The sequence below is a fragment of the Perna viridis genome, chromosome 2 (genome assembly GCF_037379345.1).
Source record: "Perna viridis isolate PV_CMFRI_1.1 ecotype Kerala chromosome 2, ASM3737934v1, whole genome shotgun sequence".
Lineage (NCBI taxonomy): Eukaryota > Metazoa > Mollusca > Bivalvia > Mytilida > Mytilidae > Perna > Perna viridis.
Window position 1 is genome coordinate 6277720 of NC_142446.1, and position 22823 is coordinate 6300542.

The following is a 22823-nucleotide window of genomic DNA, read 5'->3' on the forward strand; positions in this document are numbered from 1 at the left end:
GACAGGCTGTAGTTGGTTCTGGTCCAATGATTTTTACCAAAATTACGGGCCTTGAACTTACCTAAATTCACAGAATTAACAATTTTTCTGACTTTTTTTTTTCTGAACGCTTGCAGATTATGACATTTTTTGGTATATAAATTCACCATGATGAGATATAGGTCAGGTGTACGTTTTGTTCCGCTACAATGATATTTACTTTGGATTAACTAAAACTCAAAGAAATCACAGTCTTGAACTTTAAACTACCATTCGGAGTAACAGAAGTTAGTTGGAAGATAAAGGTCTAAAGCCTAAAAAACACTCCTATTCCTTTTTTTATTGGAGTCCTTCTACATGTATTTCTCTTACGAAAAAATTTACGTTAGTATCCAACATGGGGAAGTGTGGGGTATGTGAGCATGCTCACTGAGGTTCTTTAATTTATTCAACAGAAGATATTGTTGTAATTAACTCATTGATATAATTTCTATTTGTGTATAGTATGGAGACACTTCCATTAAAAAGTATGGTTGGATAATAATAACCAACACTAACACAATCATTCATTTGACATAGTTATTATATTCAGGACTATATATACAAGTTAGAGTAAAACCTTAATGGATAAGAAAGGATGGGGCAAGTGTGAATGATCCCCCATTAGTTTCTTTGAGTTAAAATGGTCCTTTTACCTTGGGCCACTGTAATTTAGATTTTTTGCTGTCGTATTTTGTTATGATGTTATCATCATCGTTAATTTTGCATTTCCAAGCTATATTTTTGGTTATGTTATGAAATTTTGATATTTTGTTATAGTACTACAAAAAATTTGCCGTTTTATAATGGTATCATGCTATTATCCTTCTTGTCATCTGTAGACACTTTGACCTTTCAGTAACTTGATGATGACAGTGTACATTATGTATGTGAAATTGGTTTAGATATTACTGTACAAAATCTCATATTTTGAACTTTTCTTCTATTAGGGGAACTAAAAAAAAACAATATTTTTTACAGACCGATGGCATTTTTACCAGACATGTTCATTGGTTCTTGGGTATTTTCGATTTCACTGATATAAGTGTATCGATCTTTATGAAATGATACCACTAGGTGCCCTGCCACAAAAGGAAACCTGGGATTGTTTTTTAGGGTTGTGACTTGAAGGGAACAAAAAGGGGCCAGAAACATGCATTTAGGGGCAACTATTTCACTATACCTGTGTATTATAATGTTGTTTAGGAGCCAACTGCAGCCTATCCTGTGGTGTGAGAGTTTCCTCGTTGTTCAGTGAATATCCATGGGTGGCCTTGAGCTGACATTTTTCATCCTGATGGGGTTGTTCATAATCACCATATCCAACACCATATTTGAACTGATGTCAAAAACATCCCCGCCTTTACTAAAAATAGAACATAGAGGGTCAGACAGAAATTTTTCCCATATATTTCCAAAGCCATTAGGTTGACATAGGGTAAAAGTGTTCAAAATCATGAGAACCATCTGTGGTCAAATTTTCGTGTTAATTTTTTAAGCCGTGTTGGAGTTACTACATTTTTTCAATGTTTTTTGGCAATTTTTAACAAATTTTTTTACCAATTTGAACCCAACTTGGTATGGATGTTCCTTAGGGTATTCTGCATAGAACTGATATGGGGATTTCTTATCTGTTGAGAAACATAGCCGCTGATACTAAAAATAGAAATATAAGGGTCAAACAGAAGTTTTTCGCATATATATATCTTAAACTGTTAGGTTTAACCAAATTCTGTCATGGATGTTCAGCATGATAAGGTTTATCCATTTTCAAATTTTCCTTTAAATCTATTTAGGTCTCACTAACCACTTCTGGGTCAAATGGCCACCCCTCTATGTAGTACCAAAAACAAACTGAACCTAGACCTATGCATTGCAAGTGCATTATTTGTATGTATTCTGATTAAAAGTAGTTAAAATAAAGCTGAGACTGTGTACTTTAAAATCATATATATATAATTTACTACAAAAGTGTATGAATATTGTTTACATGTGTGAGTAATTTGCCTCCTTGCTGTCAGTCAGCAGAAAAGGTAAAAATGTTGATTTTCAGTGTTTTTTATTCAAGTAAATTTTATGAAGAATTTTTACGGACATCGTACCAATAGAGTAATGATTTTGAAAGCCTTATTTTCCAAGCTTTGCAATGGTATGCAGTTTAAGGTGTCATTTCACAGTGAAACATTGAAAATTACTTGTTAAACATGTAAAGTAAAGGAATTGTTAGGAGTGGTTACTGAGAACATAAGCTAAATTATGGTTTATTTCAGAGAAATGCATACAAAGTGATTTATGAAGGCACCACTGAAATCAGAACTTTTTTCTTGAACTGAATTCAAAATATTGTGCAATATTGTTTCAAAGTCAGTTGTTGCGCCCGTAATGAACTGTAAGTCCCTACTAATATTGTGTCTGAATTTGCCACAAGTGAACAGATTTCTGCAGTTGTATCATACTGTGCTCAGCTCTTTATCCATCTTGTTTTTGTGGCATTTACATACAGGGCAGTTTGAAACTGGATTTGCCTGATACTGTTTTGCACTGAATTGGTTGGAATAAGAAGATATATCATAGGCGACATTCATATTCACTTCCACTTTGGAAAAGTTCTTCAATTATATTGAGATCAACTTGGGTCAAAAGGTGTAAGATCGTGTGACATTGCAATGGGAGCCATGGGAACAGAAACTTGATTTGATAACTGCCAGAAAATTTTAAATGACACATATATTATAAAAGCATTTCACATGCTTTAACATTTGGAGACATATTTCCACAAAACTATTGCTGTAGTGTTCTTGCAGCCTTTTAATATGATATCCTTTAAAATTGTAAACCAGTTTTCACCAAATTGGACATTAATGGAGAATGTGAAAGTCGTCTATTGCTTTTGTAATTTTCCTGACAATGTAAAGTTTTCTGAAACATTTAAAGTCGCATAGATTTAATTTTCAGGTAGCCAATCCCAGCAGGGAAGCGACTTCTGTGTGCTCAACGTAAAGAACAAATTCTTAATGAATCAGTGAGCTACTCAATAAACTCTGATTAGTCGAAAAAACTGAGTTATAACCTCATTACTGTTCTCATTAAATTCAGTTAAAGGGATGATTTTATTTATACCAGTTTGAAACTCTGTTATTTAGTGATAGTTTAACCTTATCCAATAAAATGACCTATTGGCATACTTATGTGATAAAAAGGATACTAAACCAAAACAAAAATAGATTTATGAACAGTTTCAACATTTTTGAATGTGTCTAAAAGGTGTCACAAAATATTTCAATACAACTTTCAATGACTTCTTACAAAATATGGAGGTTTGACTGTGTTCAATCAAGCCATGTCATTATCTAAAGTTGTCTTGATACAATAGGCTTTCATTGCTGGAATGAAAGAGTAATCAAGGAAACCAAGGTTATAGCAGTAATCAAAGAGTAATCAAGGAAACCAAGGTTATAGCGGTAATCAAAGAGTAATCAAGGAAACCAAGGTTATAGTGGTAATCAAACGAATGCAGTGCAATCCAGGGACAAAGACCAGACATGGAAAACAGACATACACAACAAAGAACACAAAGTAACTAAAATCATACACACAAAGCAACAAAAGCAAATGAGGAACTCGGACTCCACTAAAAACTGGGAGCATGGACCAGGTGCACCGGTAGGGTAAGCGTCCTATGCTTTTCTAGAAACACCCGCCGAGTTGCTCATAAAAAGTCAAGTCCGGGGTAGACGAAAGAGGAAAGGAAAACTATGACATGTTGAACAAATCAGTTTTCGTGGCGCAGATGGATACACCATAACAATCCACAAGTTCATGATGATGACCATAAAACTCCTGTAGTGATGACTTCAATCTTGTAGCAACATAACCCTGTTCCAGAAGCCTATTTGTTAGAATTCTACTGCGATACAAAAAGTCTGCATAGTTTCGGCAAGCTGTTGCATAACATATGAGTTGTGATATGAACACTTCATACGCAAATGCTGAAGGGATGTTGCCACAGATGAAAGGAAAGTTGACAAATCTGAATGAAAAGTCATCACGTTTGTGGTAAAGTTTGGTTAATAGTTTTCCTTTACCATTGGTTTCTAAGTGTTGGTCAAGATATGAGGCTGACTTCACAGTATCTGTATTATCCTTTATCACAAGTTCTTTGGGGTAGATGTGATGTATCAAATCCCCGAAATTAGGATTGTTTAAAAATAATACGTCATCTATACAGCGGAAACTGAAATTAAAGGATCTAGCTAAACTGTATTTTTTCTTTCGGATCAGATCAGCTATAAAGTCAGCCTCATAAGAGTGAAGGAATAGGTCAGCAAGTAGAGGAGCACAATTTGTTTCCATTGGAATGTCGACCGTTTGTTGAAAAATGCATCCACCACACTGGACAAATATGTTGTCAATTAAAAATTCCAGCATTTTGTGAACATCTTCTGTATATTTGGAAGATTAAAGTTGTTGATGCATGTGTTAAAAATCTCCTTTGAGATGTGATGAGTCAAGTGTTTAAGGCAGAATTAGCACATTTTGCTCTAAGATGTCCATGTTTTGCATGAATGAACTACAAAAAATGGTTTTGTTGGCAAAGTGAGCACACATTTTCCATGTGTTATGCAGTACTCATGTTGATTTGACCAAGTTTAGAGTGGAATTTGATTTAAAACTGATCATACTTCTTTTGGATTTTTTGGATATTGATATTTCTTTTGATTACTTGTTCTTCCAGAAGTAGGCCTTGCCTGTTTGAGATGGCCCGAATAAGACAAGGTCATGGGCACTTGTCTTTAATCATTCTCTTAACCAATGAAAAATCTTAAAAGTGGCAATGTCATAGACATATTCAAAACCACAGCAAGAGATAATTTACTGTTTCCAGGAATGGCGGTGTTCTCTAGGAAAATATTTGTTTCACAGAAGAAACAGGTTCTAATACTTGTTGCAGAACAAAGATCGGGTTATCCTTCACTCGTTAGAGAAATTCTTGGTCTTTTCTCTGGTTCTGCTATGTTCCACTGGTAAAAAAAGACTAATCTCTGGTGAAATATGACCTGATCTTTAATCTTCACTCAAGTAAGAACCTATTAGTCTTTATTTGTTAAGAATTGATGTATCTATGTTTAATTACAAACAAACACTCATACATTGACATTGATCTGTTTTATTTCAGCTTCTTTCACAGCTGAAGTTTATGAAAACAAATAGTAATATATGATACTTATGTTTTTTTTTATAGGGATTTACACCCAGATAATATTTTGCTGGGAGAGAATGGTCATATCTTGTTGTCATATTTCTGTCAAATAAGTCTAACTGACAATGTACTTAATGTAGAAGCAGTAGACCAGCTGTATGTTGCTCCAGGTATGTAGATGTTACCTGCTATACTGGTACACTGGCATAGTGTTACAGTAGTGTAACTACCTGGATTTACAGGTGTACCACTAAAATGCTACCATTGTATGATAACCTTGATTTACAGGTGTATCAGTACAATGCTACCATTGTGTGACTACCTTGATTTACAGGTGTACCAGTATGATGTTTATAGTTGTATGTGACATTACATTTGTAGTCTCTGGCTGTTTTTCTGACATTGGAAGGTTATTTTTTTTTATAACATCCTAACTGTTGGATAAGTTTTTTGACACTATTCTTAAATGTTGGATGGGTTTTTTGACACTTTTCCTGTTGGATAAGGTTTTCCACACTATTCCTAACTGTTGGATAGGTTTTTGATGCTATATATAGTATTGTTTTGACCTACTTGATATTAATGACTTAATATATCAAGTTGTATTCAAGACCTTTTTATGGGGATTCATTTGTTTTTTCTGCTGACCAGTTATTTTTTTAAACTCGAGAAGCAAAGGACATAAAAAAGGGATGAATTGGCTCACCTCGACCCCCTGTGTGCTGGCCTATAAAAATTAAAATTTTCTTGATCCTGTTGAGGTCATTTACTATTTAACAACAAAATGACTGTACATTACAGAGGTGAATAGTATTGGTAATTACACTGAGGTATGTGATTGGTGGAGCATTGGAACTTTACTCTACGAGCTTGTCACATTAAGGGTAAATATTACTTTCAAGAAACACTAAAATATTTGCTTTTCTATATAGAAAATGGTAATTCTGCTACATGCTGGCAACATTCTGATAACTTTAAAACATTGTGACTCTCAATAAAAAGTGTCAGTCAGTGACAGTATACCACTTGTAAATATGTGACTGTTTTAATATTTGCAGTATAAAATAATATTATCATGTCTTCACCAAACCAAACAGTAATACTCACTGTCTTATTTGTTTGTCTATTTACATTTTTTGTAAGCACAACTACTCCTTAACCACTCAAGAAATTTGGAAAAAGAATTACAGGAAGGTTGGGTATCATATGTTTACATGCATAAAGAATTTACATTTATCGTCAATGGAATCCAAGTGAGAAAATGCAACTTTAGAATTTTACATGTTAATACCTCATGAGTGCAACTCCTTCTAAACCACTCTAGTGATTTTTATGAAATTTTATAGGAGGTTTGTCATCATATATAGATGTGCATGAAGGAATATAATTATTGTCGGAGGACTCCACATTGAAACTATTATACTTGGTGTTTTAATATTGATATCTCCATTTTAAGGGGGTATACTGTTTGTGAGCTTGCTCACAGTTTTTTTTTATTAATAATACATTGACTACAATAAGTGTTCTGGTAGGTAAGGACATAAAACATGACTTGATACCAAATTTTACATGGGCATGCAAGAGTAATCAAAGGAACCAAGATTTGATCGGGAATTAAAAGAACTGTATAGTTGCTAATTTTGACGTAGTGCTAATTTTGGAATATTTTGGTGGTCTGTCCAAAAATGCCAAAATAAATTCCATTAAATATGTACTCTGGGCTTAAGTACGTAATGCACCACTTAGCCTCTGCCAAAATTAGAAACATCAAAATTTAGCATATACAATCAACAATTTCTTCAATTTCTAAATTTGAAGAATTTTACAAATTTTTTGTTGATTTTTCAGGTCTTCCTAAAATATGCAGCACAAGAATTTTAAAATTTGAATAGGCTTTTTGGCACAGTAAAAAGTTAAACCTTTTTTTTCTCATTGAGCAGAGTTTGAAGAGTTGCCATCCGGGTGGGATAACTCAACATACACAATTGTATCTACCTAGCAACGTCTCACCTGAAGTACAAAGTTTACTTCATCAGGTAACAATTTGTTTGACATATTTTACCAAACATGTATATCAGTAAACCCATATTCAGTGACTGAAGTTACATTTCATCTGCTATATTTTCAAGATGTAATTCTGTCATATGATTACAACACAATGATTTATATTTATTGCTGGGTGATAACTGAATACCACTGTCCATTCTAAACTCTGTAGTATTAATGTTTAAATAAAACAAGACACCCTTATCCCTTTTCTTTTATTTCAGTGTTATGGGGTGTGAAATGCCAAATTGTTGAAATGGACATATTTTGTGTGTAGAACATCTTTTCAAAGTAAAACTTCCTAGGTGAAGATTTAAAAACTGATGCTTAAGCATTCTTAAAAATGGTAATTGAATTATTTTTCAGCTGCTTTGCTTCAATCCGAAAGAACGACTGGGTTCTGGTATAAATGGATGTGAAGATGTAAAGGCTCATCCATTCTTTGCAAGCATCAATTGGAACCAGCTGGAAAAACCTTCCTCTTCATAGAAAAACTGAACGTCTGCTGACAACCATTATGTTTTTGACCAGTTGATTTTGTGTTATGACCTCTTAAACTACATATGTACAAATTGTTTTGTTAAGTCTATTTCATGGGATTGTTTAAAATATTAATGTGGTAAGTATGTGTATCATACCCTGTATGTTAAACATCCCAAACACACCATTTTCTAATCCCAATAAAGCAGTAAGTAGAGTAGGATTCTTTGATGTTCACCTGTGTTATTATCATCTTTTTATGCTCATTTTGTATTTACTTTTTTTCTTTTTTTTTAAATTGGTGTTTTGTCATGAAAAGTCTTACTTTTAATACATAAAATTGTGTTTTGTTTTGATACTAAGGAAATTAATACTAAGCTTATACTTGGTATAAGTTCAACCAAATTTACTGAGGTTTTTTGTCTTCTGTACAGGTCTATGGGGCACCGAATGGGACTCTTGTGGTTTTGTACTCAAAATTCAATTTTGTACAGACAAAAGTGAATTATGTTCAACAAAACTGAATTCAGATTAACAGAATTTATAAAATTCTACAAATTTTCAATTTTGTGTCACAAAAGTCAATTCTGTGGCACAAAATTCAATTTTGTGAGGCAAAATTTAATTTTGTGTCACAAAAATCTATTTTGATAAAATTGCTATTGTACGTTTTCTATGAGATTTGTTTTATAAAACAGGTTTAAAAACGTGATTTTTCCACTTATGATTTATTGGGATTTCTCCTTGTGAATCACATGATCATTTCCTGACATCTTTCGACTTAACTATAAAATGCTTTGCCCGACCTGTTAATCGCAACCAAATTTATTAAAATTTGACAAGGTAATTTGTATTAATGTATTTGTCCCAAATTTTGCTGGAAAAAGAAATAAATGTCAGATTAGCCAAGACAATCATAGTAGAAAGGTGTTGTGCAGTGAAATTTGTTAATCTGTCAAAGTCAGCGAAAGATTATTTTGTTCCACTATCCCTCACAATTTTTTGCCAGATACAAATAGATTCCTTATTCCATTCCTATTTTATTGATGTATGACACAAGAAATTCGGTTGAGTGGAACAGGTCGAGCGAGATGAAAAACCGATATGGTACGTGTCTAACTTTTTATTTCACTTTTGATTACAAACGCTCAAATAATCCATCTTTAGATTCAAGATTAAGTGACACAGTGGGTAATACGATTACAGTATATGATATTTCTTTCACTTATATGCTTTATTTTAATGGTGCACATTTGAGCCATATCCACTGTATTGCAGTGAATGCTCTAAGTTTGTAATACAAGTGTACATGATGCTGCACATTTTGAATTAATTTGCATATCCAAATGATTCTGTAAACAAATTTGCATACAAAATTGACTTTTGTGACACAGAGTTAAATTTTGTCTCACAAAATTGAATTTTGTGACATAAAATTGAATTTTGTCTCACATTTTGATCACGAAATTAATCAAGTCCCATTCTGAGCCCTGTACAGATCTGGCCAACATGCTTATAAAGATATAAAACCAGTGTTTTTGGAACCAGTCGCCTGCCAATACCAATCTAACAAAACAAAGTAGTTCCAAAGATGTGATTAGTAGACAGAAATTCTGTGTACATGGTGGTAGGAACGATCAAACAGTAGGATGTCCCCATTCCGTGTACATGGTGGTAGAAACCATCATACAATAGCATATCACCATTCTCTGTACATGGTGGTAGGAACCATCATACAGTAGGATATCCCCATTCCATGTACATGGTGGTAGGAACCATCATACAGTAGGATATCCCCATTCTCTGTACATGGTGGTAGAAACCATCATACAGTAGGATATCTCCATTCCGTGTACATGGTAGGAGCCATCATACAATAGGATATCCCATTCCCTGTACATGGTGGTAGGAACCATCATACAGTAGGATATTTCCATTCCGTGTACATGGTGGGAGGAACCTTCATACAGTAGGATATCCCAATTCCGTGTACATGGTAGGAGCCATCATACAGTAGGATATCCCCATTCTCTGTACATGGTGGTAGAAACCATCATACAGTAGGATATCTCCATTCTGTGTACATGGTAGGAGCCATCATACAGTAGGATATCCCCATTCTCTGTACATGGTGGTAGAAACCATCATACAGTAGGATATCTCCATTCTGTGTACATGGTAGGAGCCATCATACAGTAGGATATCCCCATTCTCTGTACATGGTGGTAGAAACCATCATACAGTAGGATATCTCCATTCTGTGTACATGGTAGGAGCCATCATACAATAGGATATCCCATTCCCTGTACATGGTGGTAGGAACCATCATACAGTAGGATATTCCCATTCCGTGTACATGGTGGGAGGAACCTTCGTACAGTAGGATATCCCAATTCCGTGTAAATGTTGTAGGATCCTTCATATATTAGTATTTTATATTGCCTGTTTAAGCATTATTTGTGCATGATTTAAAAAATATCTGTTCTGAATCCACCAAGTGGGTGTTACCAAATTCAGTCACCGGCATTCTAGGGTATCTACTGTGAATTGTATCGATTATGCTGATTGGGCAACAAAGTGGTTGCCATGTTTGTTTATAGATCATAAAGGTAAAACCACCTATTTTAAGTTATATATCAAAAACTATTGAGGATGGGGGATATTAAAGATATTTTTCTTCAGCTTAGGAGCTCTACAAAAGTCTTCATTAAGTCGAAGTTGTAGGCTAGTTTCTTATTACTTAGTAGTTATCGCCATTGAAAGGTGAGCAAGAGGTTTTTGGTAAATACATTTTGTAGTGACCAAATTTTCTTATCAGTTCCTTGCCCATTTATTTTTGGTAATTTCCACCAAAAGCTGGTGTCAGAAATAAGCATCTGCTTAAACTTTGAATGAATTACTTATAATTTCAAGCAATAATAATCTTTGACCACTTTACTACTTTTCAGTCACTCCTACTGTGGTAAACATATATACTGTTAATCACAATCCAGATATTAAATCGTATCATCTGCAGATTGAGTATAGCATTTCTATAATTGCTCTGTTTTAGGTTTTACCTCTTGGTTCATAGCAAACTTGAGTGTAACATGCCTATAATTGCTCCGACTGTTTTAGGTTTTACCTTTTGTCAAAACCAAGCTTGAGTGTTACTTGGCTATAATCGCTCCGACTGTTTTAGGTTTTACCTTTTGTCAAAACCAAACTTGAGTGTAACATGCCTATAATTGCTCCGACTGTTTTAGGTTTTATCTTTTGTCAAAACCAAACTTGAGTGTAACATGCCTATAATTGTTCCGACTGGATTAGGTTTTACCTTTTGCCAAAACCAAGCTTGATTGCAACATGCCTTTAATTGCTTCGACTGTTTAAGGTTTTTAACTTTTGTCAAAACCAAGCTTGAGTATAACATGCCTTGAATTGTTCCGACTGTTTTAGGTTTTATCTTTTGTCAAAACCAAACTTGAGTGTAACATGCCTATAATTGTCCGACTAGACCAGTTTTTACCTCTCGGGTCATTAGAAGCTTGAGTGTAACATGCCTTTAATTGCTCCTACTGTATTAGGGTTTACCTCAAGGGTCTTAGCAAGCTTGAGTGTAACATGCTTATATTTGCTTCAACTGTTTTAGGTTTTACCTCACGGGTCATAGCAAGCTTCACCCATTGAACATTTTATTAAATTGATTTGAAGCCTTGAGAGTATCAAATGTCAGCTACACTTGTACAGTAGTAATTGTTATATGTGATAATTGAAGTGCCACAATTCCATTTTATTATGCTTAATGTTTTGATATATTTTTGTTATCGGTGTTCACAATATTTTTACAAATAAAAATGTTATATTTATATTGTGCAATAAAAGTGGAATAAGATATTAAAAGTTTTATGGAGAGTCTCTATTTTTAGTATGTCCAACAGTGCAAGTCGTTTACATATTACATGTACAATAGATTTGTTTAATCACACAGAGTAAACATAAGAGTGAAAAAATTGACGATTGTTATTTAAGTAGGCTTCAGTGGCGGATCCCTGACCCCACTCCCCGAAAAAAAAATGTTGAAATTTTTTTTGTTGATTATGAAAAATACCTCACACCGGAAATATCAAGAATATTGATAATATATTGAGGAGGAATGACCCGACCAGCGAAAGCTATATTTTTATATAGCCTAGCTGGCCGAGTGGTCTAGGGCGCAGGACTTTGTGCAGGCGGTGTTGCCATAGATGTCACAGCGGTAGGAGTTCAAGTCCCGCGGAGGGAACGACCGAAAATTTGCATTGCAAATTTGACAGTTCTAACATGGTTGGGAATTTTTCAGACCTTTCTATACGTTTACATATCTTCCCTCTATCAATTTGATCCGATGGTGCAGTGTGGCGAATAGAGTCGTCACATTCTGAGACATATATATATGTTCATCCCTCCCCCCCTCCGCGAAAGTAGGGTTTATAGCCAAGATTCCACTCTGTCAGTCCGTCCGTCCGTCCGTCCGTCTGTCAATCTCTCCGAACTATTTTCTAAGCAGCTTGCTGCATTGTTGTAAAACTTTGTGGATGCAATATGTGCACACTATCAGAAATTTATGTTGAGACAAAAAATGTAGAAATGATAGCTGTTGAAGTTCGGCGCTTACAGCAAAACCTGGTCTGGCATCGGTTTCACAAGAAGTCGGAAGTGTGAAATTAATCGAAAATCATGACGTCACAATGCTATTTTAGTTTATGACGTCATTACTTACGACCAACTTTACTCTTGCGACTTTGTGAAATCGAGACCTGGTGCGTTGTCCGCAGCTCCTCTTTAATGATTACAGGATTGTTATGAAATTCGAGTGTTAAGGTAAAAGGTTAAGGTAAATTTTATTTAACTTTGATGATTACACATGCGTGTTCAATTCAACAATTACCATACCTGGATACATGTGGGACTCGAACCCACAGCGGAGTCTAGCTGTGATTTCAAGTCCTGTACCATAATTATGACATTCTGTTCTTGTGTTGTCAACAAAGATGTTACTGATTGGTGTTTGGTGTTTTAGAAATGACAGTAGATTGTATGTCAAAAATGCTTAGTCTATCCACTATAAATTTGTGTCCAGTATGTGTCGTTGGGAGACGTATTGCTATGCATAGAAATCTTAAAATGTTTTTGACTTGACTCTAGAAATTTTGGGCCAAGTTTTTGCATGATTTCCAGTAAATTGATTTTGATAAAAGTAAATGGAATTTAGAATTGTACCAAAAGATGCCATACCACAAAATATTAGTTGATTTTGAGGGCAGTGATTATAGCCTTTACGAAGTTATATCCCCAAAAGAGGTCATATGGCTACGCAAACAATTTTTATACGAACATGAAAACTTGAGCAAAACTTTCTGTTTGAAATTTTAACACATTGTTCTTAGGGACATGGAGGAGGTTTTGCCCAGCCCCTATTGGAAATTAGGGGCTAAAGGGGGGATAGGTGTTAGAATCGATAGAAAAAGCTTATTGTTGATCAGATTTTTATAATTCAGATGTACAGTGTAGATCTCTGTTCCTTTTAAATATGTTTTGACGGGGCAGGCTTATCTTTAAATGTTTTGGAGTTAAAGGGGTACAAAATTGGGCTACGCCCCCAAAAAATCGACTTTTTAAGTAGCGGTCAGACAGGAGATGATTCATGCGTCAAAAACTCTCCGAATTCAATTTTATTTCTTGTTCAGAAACAGTCACTGATCACATAACAAGTCTTAGATTTTCATTTTGGTTGTTGCGCTTTTGAGATAAAAAATATATAGATTGTACGGTTTTTAGTCATTAGGGGTCGAAGGGGCCATACCCGCCCCCAAAAAGACTTTATCTTTTGCCCGGTTTCGAATTTTTTTTTATTGGATTTCTTATGAAAAACAGATTTTAGACATCTCTTTTGATTTTCGAATTATAAGGGGTCATTCCCAAGACAACCGACTTTATTTTTGGTGTGATTTCGGAAAAAAGTTTCATATTGAAATAGTTTATATGATGGTTACAGGTCAACATGGCTTGCTCTGACTGACTTCATATTGAAAAAGTTTACGTGATACTTATATAAACATGGGTTTCTATAACAGAGGTTGTTGTACAAACCGATATTTATTTTATCTATTGATAAAGAATTATAGGTTAACATGGCTTGCTCCATATTTCGTTTGGAATTGAATGGCTTAAGTTTGATCTGCAAAGGTTCCTGAGGTGGGGAATCCATGTTATGAATTTGGCTTTTTGTCCCCATTGCATCTGGCGGTGCCATTTGTTCATTTTGATGTAATATGTAATTTATGTTACTCTTTCTTGTGATTTCGAATAAATGACCTTTCAATCAAAATTTGAGTTCTTTCAGCGTAATACCAAGCTACAAACAAAGCTGGTACTTATGCATTCTGTATACTTGATATTCTATGGTGGAATGAAACTTGGCTGACAAAAAAATCTTTTGAATCCCAAAAAAATTGTTCAAAAGTCAAAGCATATTTAAGTAAGTTAATAACTTGATTCAATGCAGTATTTAAGAAAGTCAATTTTCGCTAATAATTGTTTGACATGTTACATTACCATATATGGTAATAGGATAAAACAAGATAAAATGTTAATGTCATCTAAACTGTGTAGGTTTGTATTTATACGAGCAAATGATGGAATGAGTCATTTCATATGTTTTGAAATAACAGATGATTTATATTGTAGAAGGCTAATATTTCTTTGTCCATTATGAGTAAAAGAAAACATAAAGCAAAACGCGAAATACTTAAAGCTAGTATTGGTTCTTCTTAATGTGCATCCAAAGTCTTTTGAATGACCTGTAGTAATTAATCGTTTATTGGATTTTTAATTAAGCATTTTCTAGAAAATGTCTTTAAATTTTCAAAATTAGATCTTCACCTGTTAAGTCATTGAAATATATTGTTAAAGTTGACAAAAAAAATGTAAAATGATAAAATGCTTAAAATTTTATTGCATTCATTGTTTTGTAAAATTTAAAACAACATAAAACAAAATACAAATTATAGTGGTATCAATTATCACAAAAAAGTCTCGTGAAGTAAAGTCCATTTAACGGCATTTTCCCTCCACTTGCCACGAGTTGGCAAGTTTATTGACATCACTAGTAATGTGTCGGTCTGATGTCATCATATCGTTGTAACGTTCGTTGTCATGGACACCTAAAAGTTCGACAGTTCTACCATGAAACCAGTGGCTGACGTCTACTTCGTAAGATTGTTCTTTTAAGTCATTAACGATGCTAAACCCTTGACAATCGACAAAGATTGCATCTCCGACTTGAGAAACTCTTACTTCGTCGGAAACATAGGGAAGTTTCTTTTGAGAACCATCCACACGTACCTAGAAAATACATGATACATAGTTTAAGTTACTATTATGTGGCATGATACTCTTTGAATTTAAAAAGAAAAATATATAATGAATTATGTAATGAAGGCAGTATGCATACATGGATAACGAGCAAGTAACGAATATGAAATAGTGTACGCACAAAATGTAAAGTTGACAAGAACCAAAATTCCTTTACGACACCAGTCAATTACACTATATTACTCGCCCCGTGCAGGTCCGGGTGTTAAAAGAATAGGCCTGCAGCAGCGCTAAGCTTGTAAAAGGCGACTAAATAGTGCTCAGAATCCTAGCCGGGGGCTAGGGCGCTTTGCCCACAGAGCAACTGGGATGTGTGCCCCAGGTTGTTGAATGGGGTACCCTTGGCGTGTTACATGCTGGGGTTGTCAGGCTATAATACGGAAAACCTGACCGCAAACCATAGTGGTGCACCGTGTTGGGAAAGATGCCACGTTCCTCGCACGTTAAAGAACCCTACTGTGGTATTCTCCCTGAGTAGGAACCATAGGGCTCCGCCACAGGAGGCTAATTTGCCCGACCCTACCCACCTCTCCCTATTTCCAGTGGCAATCAAACTTTGTCGACCCCATTGTCCTTGTGTCCCACCCCTTTTTCATTTCATCATCATTTCATGTTCATTTTATCGTCAATTTCATGTTCATCGTCTGAATATAGCTGAAATATTGCTGCTCGGACGTTAAACCCCAACAAACAAACAAACACTATATTACTACAAATTATGTGGACGTTGATGAATAAATGAAGAATAAAGAACCTCATTCAAAATTAAGTGTGAAATACAGTGACATATATAATATGTGAGTTTTAAATGGAAACTAAACTGATCCTTAATTTCATAGTCAATGTACATTGAGAGTTCTGGAAATTATTTTGGACGTAAATGTGTATAACAGCATGAATGATTTCCTATCCATTGACACTAATATGATTTCTTCAGAAGAAGATTCTACCTTAGGTATAAAACTTGTGTCTTAATATACTTGATTTTCTTTTCATGAAAAAGAAAAAGATAAGTGTTTATGCTTACCATTCCATTAGGTAAAACTTGAACATTTTGAGTGGCTGACAATACAATGAGCTTCTTCTTTTGTCTTGCCATATAGTTCAGGATAATGCTGAATTTATCATGCCCGAAGTCACGTGACAAAACGTAACTACATTTGCCATTAAAGTCAAATTCTTGACCATCAAAGGTTGTGTAACGATTGCCACGAATATAAGCATGGGCTGCAAAATAAATATTAGCTTCGTTAAGAATTTCTTTAAATAAAAAAAAAACATTCCTAATCATGATTAGTTCTTTTACTTGCAAGCAAAATATACTTCCCTAAATACTTCCTTTTGGGACGCTTACCCAACCGATGCACCTGGTCTATGCCCGTTGTTTTTAGTGGAGTCGGAGTTGCTCATTTACTTTTGTTACTTTGTATGTATTATTTTAGTTATGTTTGTTGTTGTGTTTGTCTGTTTCCCATATCTGTCCCTAGCCTGGATTACATTCTTTTTATTTCCGCTAGAATATTGGTTCCCTTCATTACTATTTTTGAGACAATGGTATTATTATTAAATGTACATGTTATAATTTCTATAAAAACAGGAGATGTGTAATGATTACCAACGAGACAGTCATCCACCAAATATCTAGCAACAAACAATTAAGCTTCTATGGGTTACCCTACGGTCTTCAATGATGGGCAAAAATGCATAGTTCCATTTTCCAGGTGTAAATTTGTCATAGAAAAATAAATTTTTCCTACCTCCAAAGTTTGGTAGTACGTGAGGTGACCAGATATCGTCCCACGATACGCAGTACTCTGCGGCTGAGTTTTTTTTTCTAATAAGCAGTAAACAGTCATTTCGATATCTCTAGTCAATTCAATGATGTCGGCCTTCATTTTCTGGACATGATTTCTAAAAATAAAGAAATAGTATTTTATGGCATGATACCTTTTTTGTATTTTTTTGTATTTTTATAAATATAAGACAGAGACAGGTATACAGTTCACACACCATGAAATATAATCATACATGTGTTTAAATAAAGGAAAAAAGTATACAATATTTTAATATTCAGATTGTTATTGATAACTGAATTATTACTGATATAAATAAAATCAGGACATACTCAACTCAAAGTTTGATGGTTTATTTCAAAATTTTTAAAAAAATCACTGAAAATTGCTTTTGGTTCATTATCTATATTCATAAAAAAATATTCAGCCATCATCGAAATATAATTCACTTCTTTGTTAATATCTTTGTCTATAAAGGTCAGAACAACATCTCTTGAAGATATTAGATATTCCATAACCCAATGACATGACAAATATACTAATGCAACCCAGAAATCCCTGCTGTACATACAGTTATAAAAACTTTCTTTCCTTTCATAGCTGGAATTCTATTAGACTACATTTAAAAAGGAAAGCGTTAGTATCCAAAATTCAATGGATCAATTTGTTTTAAAATTTTGTAATTTAGAGGGTTTTTTGGGGGAAATGACATATGTACTCTTATGAATTAAGTGCCATTCCAAATCATCTTCGTCTAAAACTGCCTTCCATTTTTATTGAACTGTGAAAGGACTTTCATTCTGTTGGTCCACGTACAATTTGTAAAAAAAACATTTGAACTATTTCTGTTAGCTTATTAATTTATCAACACATTTATTTCCAATTATATCTAGCCTACATCTATTTTCTAAAATAGAACTTTTCCATTTCACAGGTATGGCATGTACGATAGCATAATATTCTAATAAATTTTAAGCCATGACATCTTGAAGATTTGCAAAATGAGAATATATGAGGAAATGATAACCTCCCTCCTCTAGTGTATGACTGACTAGGTTTCTTTTATATTTGATACGACATGATATGTATTTGTATATTATGACCAACTGAATAAGAAAGGACTTGTTCATTAACTTATTACGATACCGGAGACCAATGGAGATTTATTTAAATTGAATAAAGTTACATTTATTTGCCTTGCCTAAAAAATATATATTATTCGTTATGTAATTGTCTCACCTGATAATTTTTTGAGTTGTCTTGAAATGTGAGTCTTTGAGGTAATAAACATTATTCGCCTTCATTCGCCTGAGGTCGGTAATTCTATTAGACAAGAATTTCATGTATGGCTTTAGATCTTCTTTGATTGCTGTAACAATTATGGAGTGTTTGTGTTGAACCTCCTGTTCTACTGAAATCCAAGTGGTCTCCAAAACTTTGTTAATTCCGTCTCCATATTTACGGATTTTATTCATTCAAGCAACCTGGAAGTGTAAATTATTAACATGCTAATCAAACAGTTTACCTTCCCCTGGCTTGCCGTATCTACTGTACACAAGTAAATTAAAGGGGTTTACTGTTGAAGTCTATCATTATAAAACAGAGACGTCACACTGAAGTATCTAATATGAGAAAATCCTTACCAAAAATAAACACAAAACCCAGTAACTTACATCACACAGGAACAATTATTGAATTTAATTATAGAAATCCACTGAATCTATCTACACGACATCTATATATCAATCCCCCGCCTTTTCACTCAAGTTTGTTTCAAATTACACATACTTTATCATAATTCCTATTTTAAAAGAAAAAGTATTATCTTCTTCCTTTAGTTAATATGAGGCAGTATAGTTAGACATATGTAACTACACCTAATATCTATAGAAATTATCGCATCTGGTATTTCATTGCTATTATGAACGATTGTAGTTTTTAAGCACTTTCGATAACTATACGACAAACGCGATGACTTTTCGTTCGGTATTATCAACTTTCATTCCATCTGTGGCAGCATCCCTTCAGCACCTGCGTATGGAGTTTTCATATAACAACTCATATGTTATGCCAGAACTTGTCGTAACTACAGACTTTCTGTACAGCGCTAGACTTCTTACAATTAAGCTTCAGGAACAGGATTATGCTGCTACACGATTGAAGTCATCACTACGGAAGTTTTATGGTTATCATAATGAATTCATGGATCGTTACGGTATATCCATCTGCACCATGGAAACTGATTTGTTCAACGTGTCAAAGTTTTCTTTTCCTCTTTCGTCTACCCTAGTGTTGAATTTTTATGAGCAACTCGGCAGATGTTTCTAGAAAGGAAGAGGCCGCTTACACGTCCGGTGCATCGGTCCACTATATCAATTTTTAGTTGAGTCCAAGTTGCTCTTTTACTTTTGTTGCTTTGTACGTGTTATTTTGGTTCAATTTATGTTCTTTTTTTGTATGTGTCAGTATTCCATGCCTGTTCTATGTACGTTCTTTTTTTATTTCTACTAGAATCTTGGTTTCCTTGATTACTCTTTCAGTTTGAAACTTTGTTATTTGTTTGTTTTTGTCTTTTTGTAGAAATGTCTTATTTACTCTTTGGCGTTGAAATAAATCATGCAGAGGTATTACCTTGACTGTTTTAAGAAGGTCAGGGTTCCAATGGAATGAAGTATTCTTGAAGTCTTCAGGCGAAGGTTAAGAAGGGTATCAGCATTTCTCTTTTGGTTCACATTTCTGTATACTTCAGCTGTAAGTCCGGTACTATCAGCCAGTGTAGCATTTACATAAAGAATATTCTGTGGATTGTCTGTAATAATTCAAGAAACATCGCTGACAATCTTTATTTGTCCATTGAAGAATTCATCGCTTGAAATTTTGAAAGGGAAAACATGTAAGACAAACACAATACACAAACGTGTACAACAAGAAAGAAGTTCAGTTCATGAAATGAAAATCATCATAATTATGAATTATATACATGTACTACCGAATTTAAAGTTCATGTATTAAAAGCTACATCGATTTAGTCTATTACCGCATCCAAAGGCATCCATTTTGTAATAATTTTCTCTTTTTGTGTAGGGGATAGGTAACAAGTAGAATATTTATCAATCTTAATACAATGTTTTAAGTATTCTATTCCAACATTAACACACGGATTAAAATTTTTACATCTGCGCTTAAATACCGGTATATAATACTTCAAAAACTGTAGCACATGGTTAATCATATTTTTAAAAGGATGTTCCTCATGTACCCCAAAAATAATGTCTTTTGCATTGAAAGGTATTAAAATACCTAACTCATCAACCCATTTTTTTAAAAGAAAGCCAAAAGCTTTGAACCACATTACCCCCTCCCAAAAAAATGTGAACAAGTTTCTTTTTTGTCTCTAAGCAAAAAGTACAGAGCTCAGTCTCTTTTAAGTTACATTCACATAAAAGCGAATTACATGGAAGAATCCTATCAAGTAATTTGAATTGGATTTTTTTTGTGGCTAAAAAGGCCATGGAATAATAATTATGCCAATCGTCTAGTTCAGAATTCAAATCGTTTTTCCATTTTTGTTGGGAATCGATATTATTGTCCTTTTTCTTCTCTAAATATAACATAAAAATATCATAATTTTTTGGCATTTTTCTTGATAAAATCTATCACTTTATCTTCAATGTTTGGCAATTTATTACAATTACCAATTAATGCTTTCCATCTGTCTGGCATGGCACTGATAATTCCATAATACTATAAAAAGTTAACATTTACATTGTATTCTCTTTTAATTTGTCATAAGAATAAAAACTATTCTGATTAGATATCAGATCAATTATAAAAAAAATATACCATTCTCAAATCAGTTCTAAATCGTTGGGAATTTTTCAGACCCTTCTATAAGTTTAAATTATCTTCCCTGTATCAATTTGATCCGATAGAGCAGTGTAGCAAATAGAGTCGTCAATTGTGTATATTTGTTTTGATATTTTGATAAACGACGACCAACGTTAGTTTGAAAATCTTCTTTTAAAATCCCCTAGATTCGCACTGTTCCTTTTGATGTTGAGAACATGGAGCGACTATTAAATTATAAAGTTTCTGTTGAGAAAAAAAATCCAAACGTTTTTACTATGTCAAAGTATGAAATAATCACGGAAGAAAATGCAGTCAAACCTCGGTAGCTCGAACTCGAATGGACTATTGAAATGTGTATTCGAGTTATCGTGAGTTAGAGAAATTGAAGTTCGTTAATTTCCGGATTGTTTTCGTTGCCGGTCCGAGTTCGACTTTATCGTTAGAAATTGCTTACTTCCTGCGGAGTTTTGTTAGTTCTAGCAAGGATTTACATTTAACTCCTTCGTTCTAGGATATTTTTCATTCGCTTTCGGAAGGTTATGTTAATTTGTGAACATTAAAAAATTCTGTATTTGCTTTAAAAAAAACTTTCAGAGTTCGAGATTTGGTCAATAATTCTGACCCATATGCTTTGAAAAAAAAAACCAAATTAAATATCCAACCTCAAGTTGCTTCCAGACTTTTTCAATGTTTTATTTTGATCAATACCTCGATTCGAAACCTTAATCTCTTATCAAATTTTCAACCTTGTCCCACCTTCGAAGGCGGTCTTCCGTCCTTATTTAAAATTCAAACTCCTATTTCCAAATCCCATCAATTGTCATAAAATTTGTTATTGATTAAAATAGTATAAGGGTGTATGTAAGGAGTTTTATAGCTGTAGCTTTCCCTGCTTTTGTGATATCAACGTTTTCACATGCCTAGGTTTTGACTTCTGACTGTGTAGTCCCGCCATCGAGGGTGGTTTTCCTCCTCATTTAAAATTCAAACCCCTTCTTCCAAACCCGAACTGTCGTCATAAAGTTTGTTTCAAATTGAACAAAAATAGTCTGAGTGTGTATGTAAGGAGTTTTATAGCCGTAGCTCTATCTTCCTTCTTGATTTCAACGTTTTTATTTGACCTATTTTGACTTTTTAAAAAATGGCTCCCTCGAGGACAGTTCTCCATCCTAATTTAAAATTCAAATTCCTTGTTTAAAGCCCGAACGATCTACATAAAATTTGTTTTAGATTGAACAAAATAGGCTGAGGGTGTTTAAATGAAATTTTTAAGCATTCTTTCGTGACGTCAACGTTTTTATTTGACCAACTGTTGATTTAAAAAAGGACAGCCGGAATTACGCCCTTGAGAAAGGTATTCCCTTAAAATTCTAACTCTTTCTCATCACTTTCTCTAACGATCATCATAAAATTTGTTTTAAATTGGTAAAAAATGGTGTGAGGGTGTATATAAGGATGTTTATAGCTGTAGCTTCCCCTGCTTTTGTGATATCAATGTTTTATATGACATAATTTTGACTTGAATAGCAGTAGAGGCGGCAAGTATCTGGGGCGAGTATACTGAAATCTCGCCACGCGAGACATTGCGATAATTTACGAGATGCGAATCAGTCTATATTTAACTCCTTGATTAAAACTATCCTATTAGTCCGTGCGAGACCCGACAGGGTAGTCAAGGACGTTAAAAACACCCTTAGTTAGTAACTATCTTATTATTCATGACTGTAATACTATTCGTAATTAACTAAAATGGCATTTTGTTTAATGTTAGGGTTTCAGTGGTTCACACCTTTTACTATCCAAGCTGACAAAATGGCTGGCGAGTTCGAGTTAATGAGGGTTATTCCCTAGATTCATTACCGAACGGACCGACTAGGTAGTTGGAGTGTTCGAGAAATCCAAGGTTATTTATAGTGATTAGATAAAGTTTGATACTAAATCCAGGATGTTCGAGCCATCCGAGTTCGAGCGAGCGAAGTTCGAAGTAAATGTGGTTACCATATACTTGAAATTTGACTTTGAAAATCATAAGCCACAGGTGA

General features: G+C 34.1%; 1 protein-coding gene across 4 annotated transcripts in view; it reads left to right on the forward strand.

Moving 5' to 3' along the window:
* The window catches only part of LOC148623465 (inactive ribosomal protein S6 kinase delta-1-like), a 31622-nt gene extending 19984 nt beyond the window's left edge, over positions 1-11638 (forward strand). The window contains exons 12-15 of one of the 4 annotated variants that reach the window (XM_088565264.1): positions 5261-5388; positions 6020-6102; positions 7159-7254; positions 7631-11638. In XM_088565264.1, coding sequence (XP_088421390.1) covers positions 5261-5388; positions 6020-6102; positions 7159-7254; positions 7631-7753 — 430 coding nt within the window. In that variant the 3' untranslated portion in view covers positions 7754-11638. Of the gene's footprint in view, positions 1-2973; positions 3041-5260; positions 5389-6019; positions 6472-7158; positions 7255-7630 lie in introns of those variants that run through there. The other 3 variants (XR_015919436.1, XR_015919437.1, XR_015919438.1) reach the window with 3 other exon arrangements.
* Positions 11639-22823: the final 11185 nt, after the last annotated feature.